The sequence below is a fragment of the Idiotropiscis lumnitzeri genome, chromosome 16, assembly GCF_059441095.1.
Source record: "Idiotropiscis lumnitzeri isolate Australia: NSW breed Sydney's pygmy pipehorse chromosome 16, RoL_Ilum_1.0, whole genome shotgun sequence".
In the NCBI taxonomy this organism is placed as follows: domain Eukaryota; kingdom Metazoa; phylum Chordata; class Actinopteri; order Syngnathiformes; family Syngnathidae; genus Idiotropiscis; species Idiotropiscis lumnitzeri.
In genome coordinates, this window is record NC_142406.1 from 10,213,532 (window position 1) to 10,226,561 (window position 13,030).

Consider the following 13,030-nt stretch of genomic DNA (forward strand, 5'->3'; position numbering starts at 1 on the left):
TATATACAATTAAATGTACATTTTCTTACTCTTAATCCAAAATTTTTATTTATAAACTAGATAAAACGGACAGCATCAGAGTGTAATTTAAATAATTTTGAAGGACTATTTCGGAAGTATAATTTATCACACTTTGCTAACTGGACAGTAGGGGGTAGACCAGTGCGCCTCATATACATTTCACACACTGGATTGACTGACGCTGCTGTCGAGGCAGATTTCGGGCTAGGGAAACCTTCGTATCGTCTAATAAATTAAAACGCCTGCCGTGCAAAGTAAACCGGAGGACGAGATCAAAAACAGGGTAACTATGCATTTCAGCCTCGTGTGTTGTGTTGTCACCCCGTCGTTAATGACGATGGCTAAAGCTAACTAATGTTACCGCAGTTTGGTGAGTGTTAGCGGCTAACACTCAGTCAGCCATATCGCAGCCATATCGAGCCAACTCCGATTGAGAACGACGCAAACTTGTTGACAATATTGTCATTCTTTCCTTTCAGTTTGAGCCGGAAGAAATTCGAAAGAGATAAGGGGGGAGATTTGGATCGCTCTGGAGTTACATTTGGGGAAGGCAGCGGAAAGAACGCCCGGCCAAGTGATCCTCCCCAGCGGCCCGGTTCCAGATCAGCTGGGGCAACTGGGAGGCTGCGTTTGGATCCTCCGTGGAAGAAGAAGTTCTCTGAGCAGGGAGGGTTGATCTCTGGTGCCGGGTCATCCGGGGAGAGAACTCATGAATGGAAAGCGGAACAACAGGTGGGTTGTCTTGCGTGGCAGTCGATGTCATATTTAGAATTAATTGCAGGGCTTTTCCTGCTGATGAAATGTTCAAGCTGACACCTCAAGCTCTTAAAGCGATGACAAAATGAAAATTGTTCATATCTGGCCAGTGTTTTTTTTTTTGTAAATGTTTTTTAATCTCACTGAAATTGCACCATCGGGGCTTTTGAATACAGTTAGACGTCATTCCTAAAACAGTTAATGGAGACAGTATTAAAACTTATGTTTTTGACTATTTAGGACTGTGTTGTGAAATACGATTTTACTTTTTAAGGTGAGGTGGTGAGAAGTGTCTTGAGCAAAATAAAACGCAAAGCACCCCCCCCCCCAAAAAAATCCATGTAAGTACTTAACAGTAGGTCTGAATAATTAATCAAATTCAAATTGCCATTGCAATTTAGTAGAAGGCAATTTGCAATGGCTGCAATAAAAAAAAAAACTGCTTTATTTTGGTCAGACGGAGGCTTTATGTATTTTTTTAATATGTACATTTTTTTTTTTTTACCTATAGTGTTTGAATAAATTCAGATCTTAAGAAGTTCACTCCACCCGTTTACGTGTTATTGGTTTATGAAAGTGAAAAAAAAATTGGAGGGGATTATTGTTGTAATCTGATTAATGATTTACTGATTGACGTTTGCGCCACATTTGTGTGGTAGAAATTTGCGAGGTTGTGGTGGTGAACGCTTACAACACTCCAAGTCAAGGTGTTTCATCAATTTACAACTCTAATTGAAGTGGATAAACTGTCTTGCATATTAATTCATGTTACATTTGCCTTTATTTTAGCGGAAGCCTAACCATAAAATATAATCCAAAGATTTATGTAAAATATTGTTTATTGTGGGGATAAATAACGCTTTCTGAATCGAAATACATGCCCCCTCAGGCTTTTGCTGTTAGGTTCTTCTCATGACATCATTGCTGCCTGCATCTTCACTCATCTGTCCATGACCTCATCATTCATTTTTGAGTTTTATTGTCCACAATTTTGAGTATTACACTTTGTTTTCCTATCAGTTTAATTAAGAAGAGGCATGACACGTGATATATTACTCAATAGCCGTGCTAATGCGTTCACACAAACAGTAAGCAACAAGCGTTCATTTAATCCGTGTGAGCAAATGAGTGCATGAACGAGCGAGCCGAAACCAGTTTTTCGATGCAGTTTGGCTGTCGAAAGCAGGTGCTGTGAACCTGTCAGGTGGCCCTGAGAGCCTGATTTCACTTTGACGGCTGCGTGTGTGTGTGTTCCTTTTCAGCTACTGCCATAGCAACCCAAACTATTGAACAGTGGTCAGTTAGCCGCTTCCTGCCTTAATCACACACCGACTGAGCATGTCAGGTCATGAGTCAGTTTATGTTGTTGCCAAGGGGCACAATTTGTGAGTCCCAGCTTTGTGCGTTATTGATGTTTGCAACAGTTCTGGACTGATACTGACCTATAAAGTATTTTCACTTTGCTGATTTTCATTGGGAGATATAAAGCTATGCTTTGTAATATAAGGGCAAACTTATTCGATCGGGGGGTGATGTCGCACCTGTTTTCATCGTAGGCTACGTGGTTATGATTGCCCACATGAATGAATTATAAAATGAAAAATGCAGTACAAAGTGCAACAGTAACAGTTTAAACAAATTAAGTTATTACACTGTAGTAACATGAATAATACACTTTTTTTGTGTTGCATTGGCACCAAAGTTCTTTTGAGATTTAAATAAAGCTTCCGCTCGTAGTACCGTGCCATTTTTTTCTTTTTTTTTAATTATGGCTAGCAATGACAGCTGCTAACCAGAAGCTAACTCTCCTGTCTGTGTTGTGTTGCAGGAGCCGCTAGTGCCCAGGCCCTTTTTTCATTGCCACAACGACCCGGCTATGGCACCACTGGGAAGCCCATCCAGCTTCTTGCAAACTGTTTCCAGGTTGATATCCCCAAGATCGATGTCTACCTTTACGAGGTCGACATCAAACCTGACAAATGTCCTCGTCGGGTCAACAGGTAACAGAAGAAAATTCTCAAGATGACGCTGACGTAAATCGATCCGGAATTGTGTTTGCTTGAAACAGGGAGGTGGTGGACTCCATGGTTAAGCATTTCAAGGTGACCATCTTTGGTGACCATCTTCCAGTTTATGATGGGAAGAGAAGCCTCTATACAGCGAACCCACTTCCTGTTGCCACGGGTGGGGTAAGTGTCGTCATTCATATTCATGTTGTGGTTTTGACTGACACGTCGACAAGTGCAGAGTGAAGGCGTCCCTCGACTTAGTATGGACACTTAGCGATTGTAAACGCATTCTAAAAAAAAAAAATAACTGCAGCACAAAGAGGCTATAGACAGGATTACAAAAGTAACTATAATTTAGTAAGAAATGCCGTTGTGAATTTTTTAAATCATGACCATGCTATAAAAAGACGTCTTTCTCAGGTTGATTTGGACGTCACCCTCCCAGGCGAAGGTGGCAAGGACCGCCCGTTTAAGGTCACCGTAACGTTCGTGTCATTGGTCAGCTGGCATCTGCTGCACGAAGTTCTAATGGGACGTGGCATAGCCGAACCGCTGGACCTTGAGAAACCCGTCAGCACCAACCCAGTTCACGCCGTTGATGTCGTTCTTCGCCATCTGCCCTCCATGAAGTAAGATATCGTGCCCGGAAACGTGAATCAAGATTGGTTGTGCTTTTTATGATGCTGAAATGTTTGAATGATGTAAAAAAAATTGTAATTGATTTTGAAGGGTGTTGCCACTTCCAGTTCTGTTTAATTTCTAACAAATGTTTTTTTTGTTTGTTTTTTTTTTATGACGATCAGGTACACACCAGTCGGACGATCCTTCTTTTCCTCCCCTGAGGGTTACGACCACCCGCTTGGTGGAGGGAGAGAGGTTTGGTTTGGCTTTCATCAGTCTGTACGGCCGGCAATGTGGAAGATGATGCTCAATATTGATGGTGAGAAAACAGAAAACAGTGTGATTAAATGCTGCCTTTGGCCTCTTAAAACACACCACTATGACATGGTGAGAATGTCCCGGTTTAGTCTACAAGGCTTCATTTGTTGATCTTTCAGGGCCTTCAGGAATCTGCTGAGAATTATTTATTTTTTTGTCACCCACACATTTTTTAAATTCAACTATGCTTTTTTTGCATAGGTGTCTCAACATGGGCTAGTTTCAAGTAAAAAAAGAATAATGTAATTAAAATTTTTGACCCTTCATAACCAATTATATTATGTTTTATGGCCAGTTTTTAGCAATTTGTCTGGAATTCCAGTTTTTAATTAGAATTTAACCAAGCACATTAAAGTGCTGCATGTATTTTTTTTAATGTTTTTTTTTTTTTTAAATTCAACTTGCAGTGCATTTGATACCTGAATCTTCAGTGAGAGCTTACCCATCTTTATCCACCTCTGAATTGGTTTTTAGCGGGTGTGCTGCAGATTGTCCCAGCCGTCTTCGAGCATCATGCAGGGTCTACGCTGATCTGGTTGCCAGCGAATGCAACTTTAGAAACATTTAATAGGACATAAAAAATGGAATATTTCAGCGCACATTTGTTCCACATTCATGATGTGGAGCATATCAGAATGTATGTTTATCCAAAAACTTAAGACATTTAAAAAACCAATTTACACTTTGTCAGAGTATGCTAAATGCTACAGCTAAATGTTAATGTCACAATGTAGTTATTGATTTGGCCTTAAAAATGTAGCCCAGTTAAGAGCAGCATCTGTGCAACATTTCTTCAAATAAACACTCCTATCTGCGTTCTATGCCCTTGTCCTTTCTTTCAGTGTCAGCCACAGCTTTTTATAAAGCCCAGCCGGTCATCCAGTTCATGTGTGAGGTCCTCGACATTCACAACATTGATGAGCAGCCACGCCCACTCACCGATTCCCACAGGGTTAAATTCACCAAAGAAATTAAAGGTGCTGAACCGTTCCCGTAATGCCAGCCACTTAATTGAATTTGTCATGATTTTTTTTTTTACACACGCACACAATTGTTTAACTGTACTTCCAGGTCTGAAAGTGGAAGTGACGCACTGTGGAACCATGCGTAGAAAGTATCGCGTTTGCAATGTAACTCGGCGTCCTGCAAGCCTCCAAACGTATGATTTTAATTTTTCAACTCCAACTTGTTGGAAGACGAAACCGGACGCACCTAACAAGTCATTGTCTCCTTGAATTCCTCAGTTTTCCTTTGCAACTTGAGAATGGTCAGACGGTCGAACGCACAGTGGCACAATACTTCCGAGAGAAATACAACCTGCATCTCAAGTATCCCCACCTGCCTTGTCTGCAGGTGGGCCAAGAACAGAAACACACCTACCTGCCCCTCGAGGTAACGAACCAGCACACACGCCCTCAACCCTAATGGGTGGTGAATAACTCGTGGGTCGGGATTCAAAAGTGGTAAAAGAAGCCTAGTTCAAATATGACGCCAATATATTTAGAGCAGGGGTGGGCAAACTTGTTGATTGGTGGGCCTTGATGGGTTCTAAAAGGACTCAGGAGCAGATGGATGGAGTGTTTTGGTAACCTCACCTCAACAGAGAAAAAAAAATACATTTAATTTTAAATGAAAATGAACAAAAGCATTACTACAAAATATCTGTGTTTGACACACCAGATTATTTAGAAAAGCAAACATTAACAAGGTTTATTAATTTTTTTTTTTTCTCCCAAGTTTGGTGGGCCCGATTAAAATGTTTAACGGGTCGCATGTGGCCCCCGGACCGTAGTTTGTCCACCCTTGATTTACTCATATTACAAAATGCAGGTTCCAAATATCAAGAAAATGACAAAATGATCAAGCTTTTATTTATTTATTTTTTTTCTTTCAGGTATGCAATGTTGTTGCCGGTCAGCGCTGCATTAAAAAGCTGACAGATAACCAAACTTCCACCATGATAAAAGCAACAGCCCGCTCAGCCCCAGACAGACAGGAGGAGATCAGCCGGCTGGTAACGATCCCCCCTTGGGTGACACCCTTTTGTGATTTCTTAACTTAACATCTTTTCTCTCCTCTCAGGTGCGGAGCGCAAATTATGACGCTGACCCATTTGTCCAAGAGTTCCAGTTCCACATACGCGATGAGATGGCTCAGGTGACGGGCCGCGTCCTGCCGGCCCCCATGCTGCAATATGGCGGCAGGGTGAGCGCCGAACCCTATATGGTACTTACCACACATCATTTGCATGTTTCTTTCAGTGCACATTGCACACTAACAATCTAGATTCACCTGGAAAAAAAATCTATATTTTTGAGAATGCGTGCTATTTTTTTTTTTTCCAAGTTTCATTTTGAGCTTTTCCATCTTTGCATAATTTACCTTTCACCTCCTGCAATGTCATCACTAGTCTGTCGTATTGCCGAGCTTTTGAGCTGGAAGTCCCGCTTGCGGCCTGAATCTTGCTCTACTGTATGCGTTTGTGTGCTTGCCGCCCCAGCAGATCAACCCTGCGCTGTCATTGCAGAACCGCACAGTGGCCACACCCAGTCACGGAGTGTGGGACATGAGGGGGAAGCAGTTCCACACCGGAGTGGAGATCAAGATATGGGCCATTGCTTGTTTCGCCACCCAGCGGCAATGTCGTGAGGAGATTCTAAAGTGAGTTGGGTTGCTTTAGTTAAGATGATCTCACCATTGACATTAAATATATGTGGAGTGACTGTTTTTTTTTTAACCTTTAGGAGCTTTACTGATCAGCTGCGGAAAATCTCAAAAGATGCTGGCATGCCAATTCAGGGTCAGCCTTGTTTCTGTAAATATGCCCAAGGCGCTGACAGTGTGGAGCCCATGTTTAGACACCTGAAGAACACATATCTGGGACTGCAGCTAATCATCGTAATCCTCCCTGGAAAAACACCCGTCTACGGTATAAGGATGACAATTTCTACGCTTGCTGTTATCAAATAAGATGATGCCATTCTGCAAATAAAAGTCTTGCGCAATAACAGGAGCGTGCGTTTGGTCTCACGTCAACATTTGTCATCCACAGCTGAGGTGAAGCGGGTTGGAGACACCCTCCTCGGCATGGCCACTCAGTGCGTTCAGGTGAAGAACGTCGTCAAGACCTCGCCGCAGACATTGTCCAACCTCTGCCTCAAGATCAACGTCAAACTCGGAGGCATCAACAACATCCTGGTCCCCCACCAACGGTAAAGTGATGAAAGGAATCAAATTTTTTTTTAATAATCAGATCGGACGTGTTTACAAGCAGTTCAGGAATGAAGATTTTACTGGCATGCATGTGAAGAGGCTCATCAATTGAATATTGTGTCGTCTCATCCACCCAGTCCCTCCGTCTTCCAGCAGCCAATCATATTCCTCGGAGCCGATGTCACTCATCCTCCGGCAGGAGATGGGAAGAAGCCATCAATCGCAGCGGTGTGACAACAACTTCAACAAAATAACATTTCTTCACACGCCGCTTTTCGCATACAGTAAAGTAAAGCCCAATTCTACACGTTTCCTCTGCAGGTTGTCGGCAGCATGGACGCCCACCCCAGCAGGTACTGCGCCACTGTGCGAGTCCAGAGACCCAGACAGGAAGTCATTCAAGACTTGGCTTCCATGGTGCGAGAGCTCTTGATACAGTTCTACAAATCGACTCGCTACAAGCCAACAAGAATTATTTTCTACAGGGACGGAGTGTCTGAGGGCCAATTCAGACAGGTTAGCAATACGGCAAGCCTGTTTTATGTCACAGTAGTTTTCACATTGTAATGACTTATTGACACCACTTGTATTCTTCACACATTTTCTGTGTAGGTGCTATATTATGAGCTACTAGCTATCAGGGAGGCTTGCATCAGTCTGGAGAAGGAATACCAGCCAGGAATTACCTACATTGTTGTGCAAAAACGACATCACACACGCCTCTTCTGTGCTGATCGCAATGAACGGGTGAGAATCTTTTTAATAATTTTCACAGGGTCAGATTTGAGAAACATGACGATGAGGTGGTTGAGTTCTGATTTCCTGACAGGTTGGAAGAAGCGGAAACATTCCCGCAGGCACCACAGTGGACACCGACATCACCCACCCTCACGAGTTTGACTTTTACCTCTGCAGTCACGCTGGAATCCAGGTGAGCTTGACACGGTAGTCGATAGGGGGCACATCCACTCCTGAAATTATTTCAGGCTTGACTGAATGTGAGAACGTTTCAGTGTCAGCTGTGAGGGGATTTCAGTTCTAATGAAAAGCCTGCCACAAATGCGTGCCTCCCACCTACAAAGAATTTTTAGAATTGCCTATAGTTGCCACAAGAGGGCAGCAAAGCACGACACAGGGCTCCTCAAGTCACGTCAACATAGTTCCTTGCGAAGCACTTTTACTCATTTGGAATGAACTTGTCGCTTTCGTTACGTCATCTTCAGGGCACAAGCAGGCCGTCCCACTACCACGTGTTGTGGGATGACAACTGTTTCACTGCCGACGAGTTCCAGCTTCTCACCTACCAGCTGTGCCACACGTACGTCCGCTGCACACGCTCCGTCTCCATCCCGGCACCCGCCTACTACGCCCACCTGGTGGCCTTCCGCGCTCGCTACCACCTGGTGGACAAAGAACATGACAGGTAATTCATTTTTTCAGTTCCAAGGAAAATATTATATTTCAGTGTCAAACCCGAGGTCCACGGGCCACAAGTGGTCCTCCATTACTCATCCCCGACATTGCTTCTGCTTTTCATGCAATTTAAATTCAATGACAAAAGATTTTTTTTTTTTTTTCTGTGGACTCAATTGCTGGTAGCAGTGCGGAGGGCAGCCACATCTCAGGGCAGAGTAACGGCAGGGATCCTCTGGCGCTGGCCAAGGCCGTTCAGATCCACCACGACACGCTGAGGACCATGTACTTCGCCTGAACACCACGAGAGAAAAGCCGCCTGCACGCAAGTGGAAGCCAGCTGACCCCTTGCGTGGCACTTGCGTATCCTCCGCTGTGTTTCAGAGTTGAGGATTTTTTTTTTTTTTTTTTCAACACTCGTTAAGCCTCACAGCTCAGATTTTACAGGAGCTCAGTATGCGTTTGTACGTTGAAGACGATAGGGAAACCCAAAGCGCCTCATTATGTTCATTTGAGTCCCTTTTAGGACTTAACGAGTCCTGGTTTGTCATGTTGACGGTTTTACATATTTCTCGTGCGTTTTAAACGGCAAGCTGCCTTACTGCGGAGACGAGTCAGCCAGTCAGTTGGATGAGTTATTGAAAGATAACTTACAGCCATCCCATGATGCCTTACTGTGAAGTGCATAATCTTAGACTGTTATTTATCTTGGAAGTCAGCTGGTGCGTGATGTCGAGTACTCACAAAAAGTTGGGGCTCTTCATGCAGTTTCGGTTCAATGTGAAATTTCACCCCAAAGCTGAACGGCCCTCACTTTTTGTAAGCTGTGTTTTATTTCCTTTAAAAAAAGAAAAATACACTTAATTGCAGAATTAGAGTAAAGATGTCTGTCGGGCTTACCTCGGGGTGTCCTTCAGTGCAATAAGGTTCCGTGATGAGCGATTTGTTTAGTTTTTTTTTTTTTGTCTTCAGGAAGTTTGTTTGGGATCATGTAGCAGGATGCAAAAGTATATGGCGTGTGAAGGGATGCGACTCAAGTGCCTGATGGAATTAGAGAGTGCAATGTTTGTGTGGAAATAAGGTTTGTGATAAGCATGTCGGTTTGAAACGTTCTCCTAGCCTCACAGCAGAACCATCACAGTCACCGGAGCTTCAACTTTAACTGCTGCTAGTTAAAGAATGACGTAGAATTTTCTTGAAAATGCATATGACAGACTATATATTAATACAGAGGGACTTGAAACTTATAATATATTCACTGCACTTAAGGGTCATTTGCCTGCATTTAAAGCATCTTTAGTTATGTAAATAGTTGGCCATTTCACATATAATAATAGAGTGCCCTGATGAGACGTGACCACTCATTGAGTTTACTTGAAGAACAGTAAAAAAAAAAAAAGCCTTTAAATAAAACTGGACATCTGCATTTTTTTTTTCTCTCACAAGTCCAAAGATTGAGGCATATTTATATTTGAAGGTATTTGTGTAAGAGAGTAAACCGTTTTTAGGGGAAAGCACTGAGACCTGCAAAGTGTGACTGTTGTGAAACAACGCCATACTCTGGTCGAAGGTTTGTCCCCTGTGCCTTTTTGTGATGGTGCTGAAGAAATAAAAAAAAAAAGCAGAAAATCAAAGAACTATCCTCTCCATTTAATCACGACAATACTGTAAGGTGTTTTTGTACTTTGTGAGTGTGTGCCTCTGTCATATGCCAAGAACAAACAAACAAAAAATATGCAGAATTGATCTGTTTTGGAGCTGACAGGACCAAAATGATGTGACGGGGGGGGAGTGTTCAATGGATGGGCAATGTCAATCACAACCTGCATACACAAAAGTAGTTCAACACAAACCTCACGCCGTGTGTTTATTAGATGTGAATCTGTATCCCCTCATCAGTTTACTGCCTGATTGATGTGCACATTGTTTGGAAAGCAATAATAAAGCAGCCGTCAAGTATCTGTGAATCCACTTTATTTTCTTGATCCATTATTGTTTTTAATATGGTGATGTTGAGATGTTTACAGTCAGAAGTCTCTCTGCCAGAAAAAGTGAACATGATACCTAGGCTGCATATCACACCTGCAATGTTCCTGTTTTGCTGTTTTTGCTGATCTTTACGCTAGTCGAGACTGTTTTGTCTTAACACTTGCCTGGTACTAATTTAAGCCTTTTATTTAGTCTTCATATTTAATTTTTGTAATAAATCTATTGTTAAAAACAAACAAGTGTTATTGTTTTGGTGGTGATAACTTGCTAAATGCAATTAAAATATGCTCTCACGAATGGCCATTTTATTCCCTTCTTTCTTTCTTCAAATCTGGTTACAAGTCATCTGCATTGCACTTGAGTGGTATAAATGAAATCAATCAATTATGTAAATCGCTATTGCTGCACCTTTTGGTGTGTTTCTAATAAAGTATGATATATGGCACAATGGCATATTTGATAAGAAACATAATGTCAATTTATTACTGTAATTCAATGTTATTTAAGTAAACAATGTCTGGTGAATAAATGTACTTAATCATTAGACCTTTATAGTAGTGTTCATATTGGATATCAATACAAGATCTACTTTAAATGCATAATTCAAAGATTACAACAGATTGCTTGCCACTTTTGTTAGGGGACAATTTAAGAATGATAAATTAAACTTTCACTCTTTCATTTTTGTAATGCTGTTAAAGACTAGATTGCAACTGTCTTCATTTCGCGTTAATGGAACATTAATTAAGCAGAAAAATACACCTGGTTTGATCCACCTCAACGGGTGGCCATTTTTCCTTTCATGCTGGCGACTGAAGATGACGTCACCGCACCGAGGGCTCAGTTTGCGACTAAACACGGCAAACAGGTAAGCCATAACGACACAGACGTATATATATCATAAATAAGCTCGGACGTATATATAATATCACATATATCATATATACATCAATATGGGACAGTCATTCCCTGAATTTAGGCATTGTGATGCCTTTTTCAGTCGACAGCAAGTGTCAGTTCATTTGGAATAGCCATGACAGAAATATGAGAACCAATTTATTTACTTACAATATTACACTTATGTATAATTAAAATGGAAACGATTATGTTTGTAATTCACTTGCAGATTTCTGCAACTGAATTATGGCTATGGAAAAAACCCATAATACATATTTCACTAAAAACCAACCAGGTGTGCTGAAAATGTTACAAATGTTAACTAACAGCATTCTTGATATTGGTGTTTGCAAGTTTACTCATTTAATTATTGTTATTGCATTTTTATATCCTTTGTTTGGATTCACTTACGTTTATATTTGATTTTTAATTTTTCATTTTGTTTCGTTGGTTTCATATTTGTGCGCGCACACGCACACACAGGGGTTTGTCTTAGTTTTAATAAAAGAAAAAAATCCCACATCTCAACACTATATAAGTGTTTTAGAATTTATTACCATCCTTTCTGAGTCTTTTTTTCAAGTGGTGTTCTGGTTGACACATTGACATGAAGACAATCCCACACACGTAAACTTGGGACCGAGGAAAACACTTATACAACAAGTGCTTGTACTGTGCAGTAACGCATTGAATAACCCAGGTAGTCTCTTGAGAAAAACAAAAATGGATTGATCACATATGACGTAAAATGATTGTGATTAAGTGAAAACAGCAGCAGCATTGAAACCCAAGTAGGGACAATTCTTATCTTGATTCTATTCTTAATTCATATCAATAAATCAATTCTTATGTAATGAAATGATGTGCACATATCAACTCTCCAGCTGTCATCACAATGACACACAAATATGCATTTTCAAGTCACACACTGTGCCAGTGCGGAGTGTACTGCCATAAAGCGATTTAATTTGTGTACAGCCCCAACAAAGGAAGGTGACACTTCCTAATTAAAGCCCGGAAATGGCAGTTATCAATAAGTGTGTGTTCTTTCACATCACTTTATAACTTCATGACGATGAGTAATGTTTGTATGTACACATTGCTCGGGGCGTGTATTTATGAATTGAATTTAGATAGCAATAGTGAACGTTGCAGTATCTGCTTCCTGATTCAAACATTCCCCTTATTTTTAATTGCTTTGTCCCTTACGAAACACTGTTTGATTAAATTCTCAAGCAGGCAGCAGTGTAACCTTTTCCCTTTTAATGACATTTGGGTTGGATCACTTTTAGATGTACCACTATTAATTAGAGGATGACACACAGTTAGCAAGTACTATACTCACAAAAAGTTGGGGATATTTAGGTGAAATTTGAAGATGAACCCAAAAAGCACAATGACCTTTAAAAGGTGAACTTTATTTTGGCATTTGTTAAACGTTATAATGCACATGTCCAGATGTTTCAGTACTTCTAAAGTTCTCATGTTTTTTTTTTTTTTCAGCCTGAAATTCTTGCCAAAAATGTGAATATGAAGTACTTTGTTTATGAATATGCAGTTTTTGTGTGTAGCAGGGTTGTAATAGCTCTGGACTTTTCATTACAATTAATCTTTGTTTTGTTTTACTTGTTTTTAGATTCAGTTAGTTTTCACTTTTAGGGCAGGTTTGTTAGTTTTTTGTTTTTTCTAATTGATGATTTTTTACATCGTTTTTCTTAGTTTTAACATTAGCTTTAGCTTTATTAGAGTATTTGTAGAGTGGACATTGAATAAAAAAGAAGTCTCAATAAATA

The 13,030-nt window shown here is 40.8% G+C and overlaps 1 protein-coding gene across 10 annotated transcripts; it reads left to right on the forward strand.

Moving 5' to 3' along the window:
- The first annotated feature begins 156 nt into the window (after positions 1 to 156).
- On the forward strand, positions 157 to 10,310 carry ago3b (argonaute RISC catalytic component 3b). Of its 10 annotated transcripts, none has more exons than XM_088318372.1 (20): positions 157 to 304; positions 501 to 753; positions 2,606 to 2,777; positions 2,846 to 2,966; positions 3,207 to 3,415; positions 3,590 to 3,726; positions 4,568 to 4,702; positions 4,797 to 4,884; positions 4,970 to 5,117; positions 5,620 to 5,739; positions 5,808 to 5,951; positions 6,226 to 6,386; positions 6,470 to 6,654; positions 6,778 to 6,937; positions 7,076 to 7,166; positions 7,260 to 7,454; positions 7,551 to 7,685; positions 7,768 to 7,869; positions 8,162 to 8,361; positions 8,538 to 10,310. In XM_088318372.1, the coding sequence occupies exons 2-20, from the start codon at positions 735 to 737 to the stop codon at positions 8,647 to 8,649; spliced, it is 2,634 nt and encodes an 877-aa protein (XP_088174498.1). In that variant the 5' UTR covers positions 157 to 304; positions 501 to 734; the 3' UTR covers positions 8,650 to 10,310. The 10 variants fall into 10 exon arrangements, with proteins under 10 accessions (XP_088174498.1, XP_088174499.1, XP_088174500.1 ...); XM_088318373.1 differs by having other exon boundaries at positions 8,541 to 10,310; XM_088318374.1 differs by having other exon boundaries at positions 6,229 to 6,386.
- Positions 10,311 to 13,030: the final 2,720 nt, after the last annotated feature.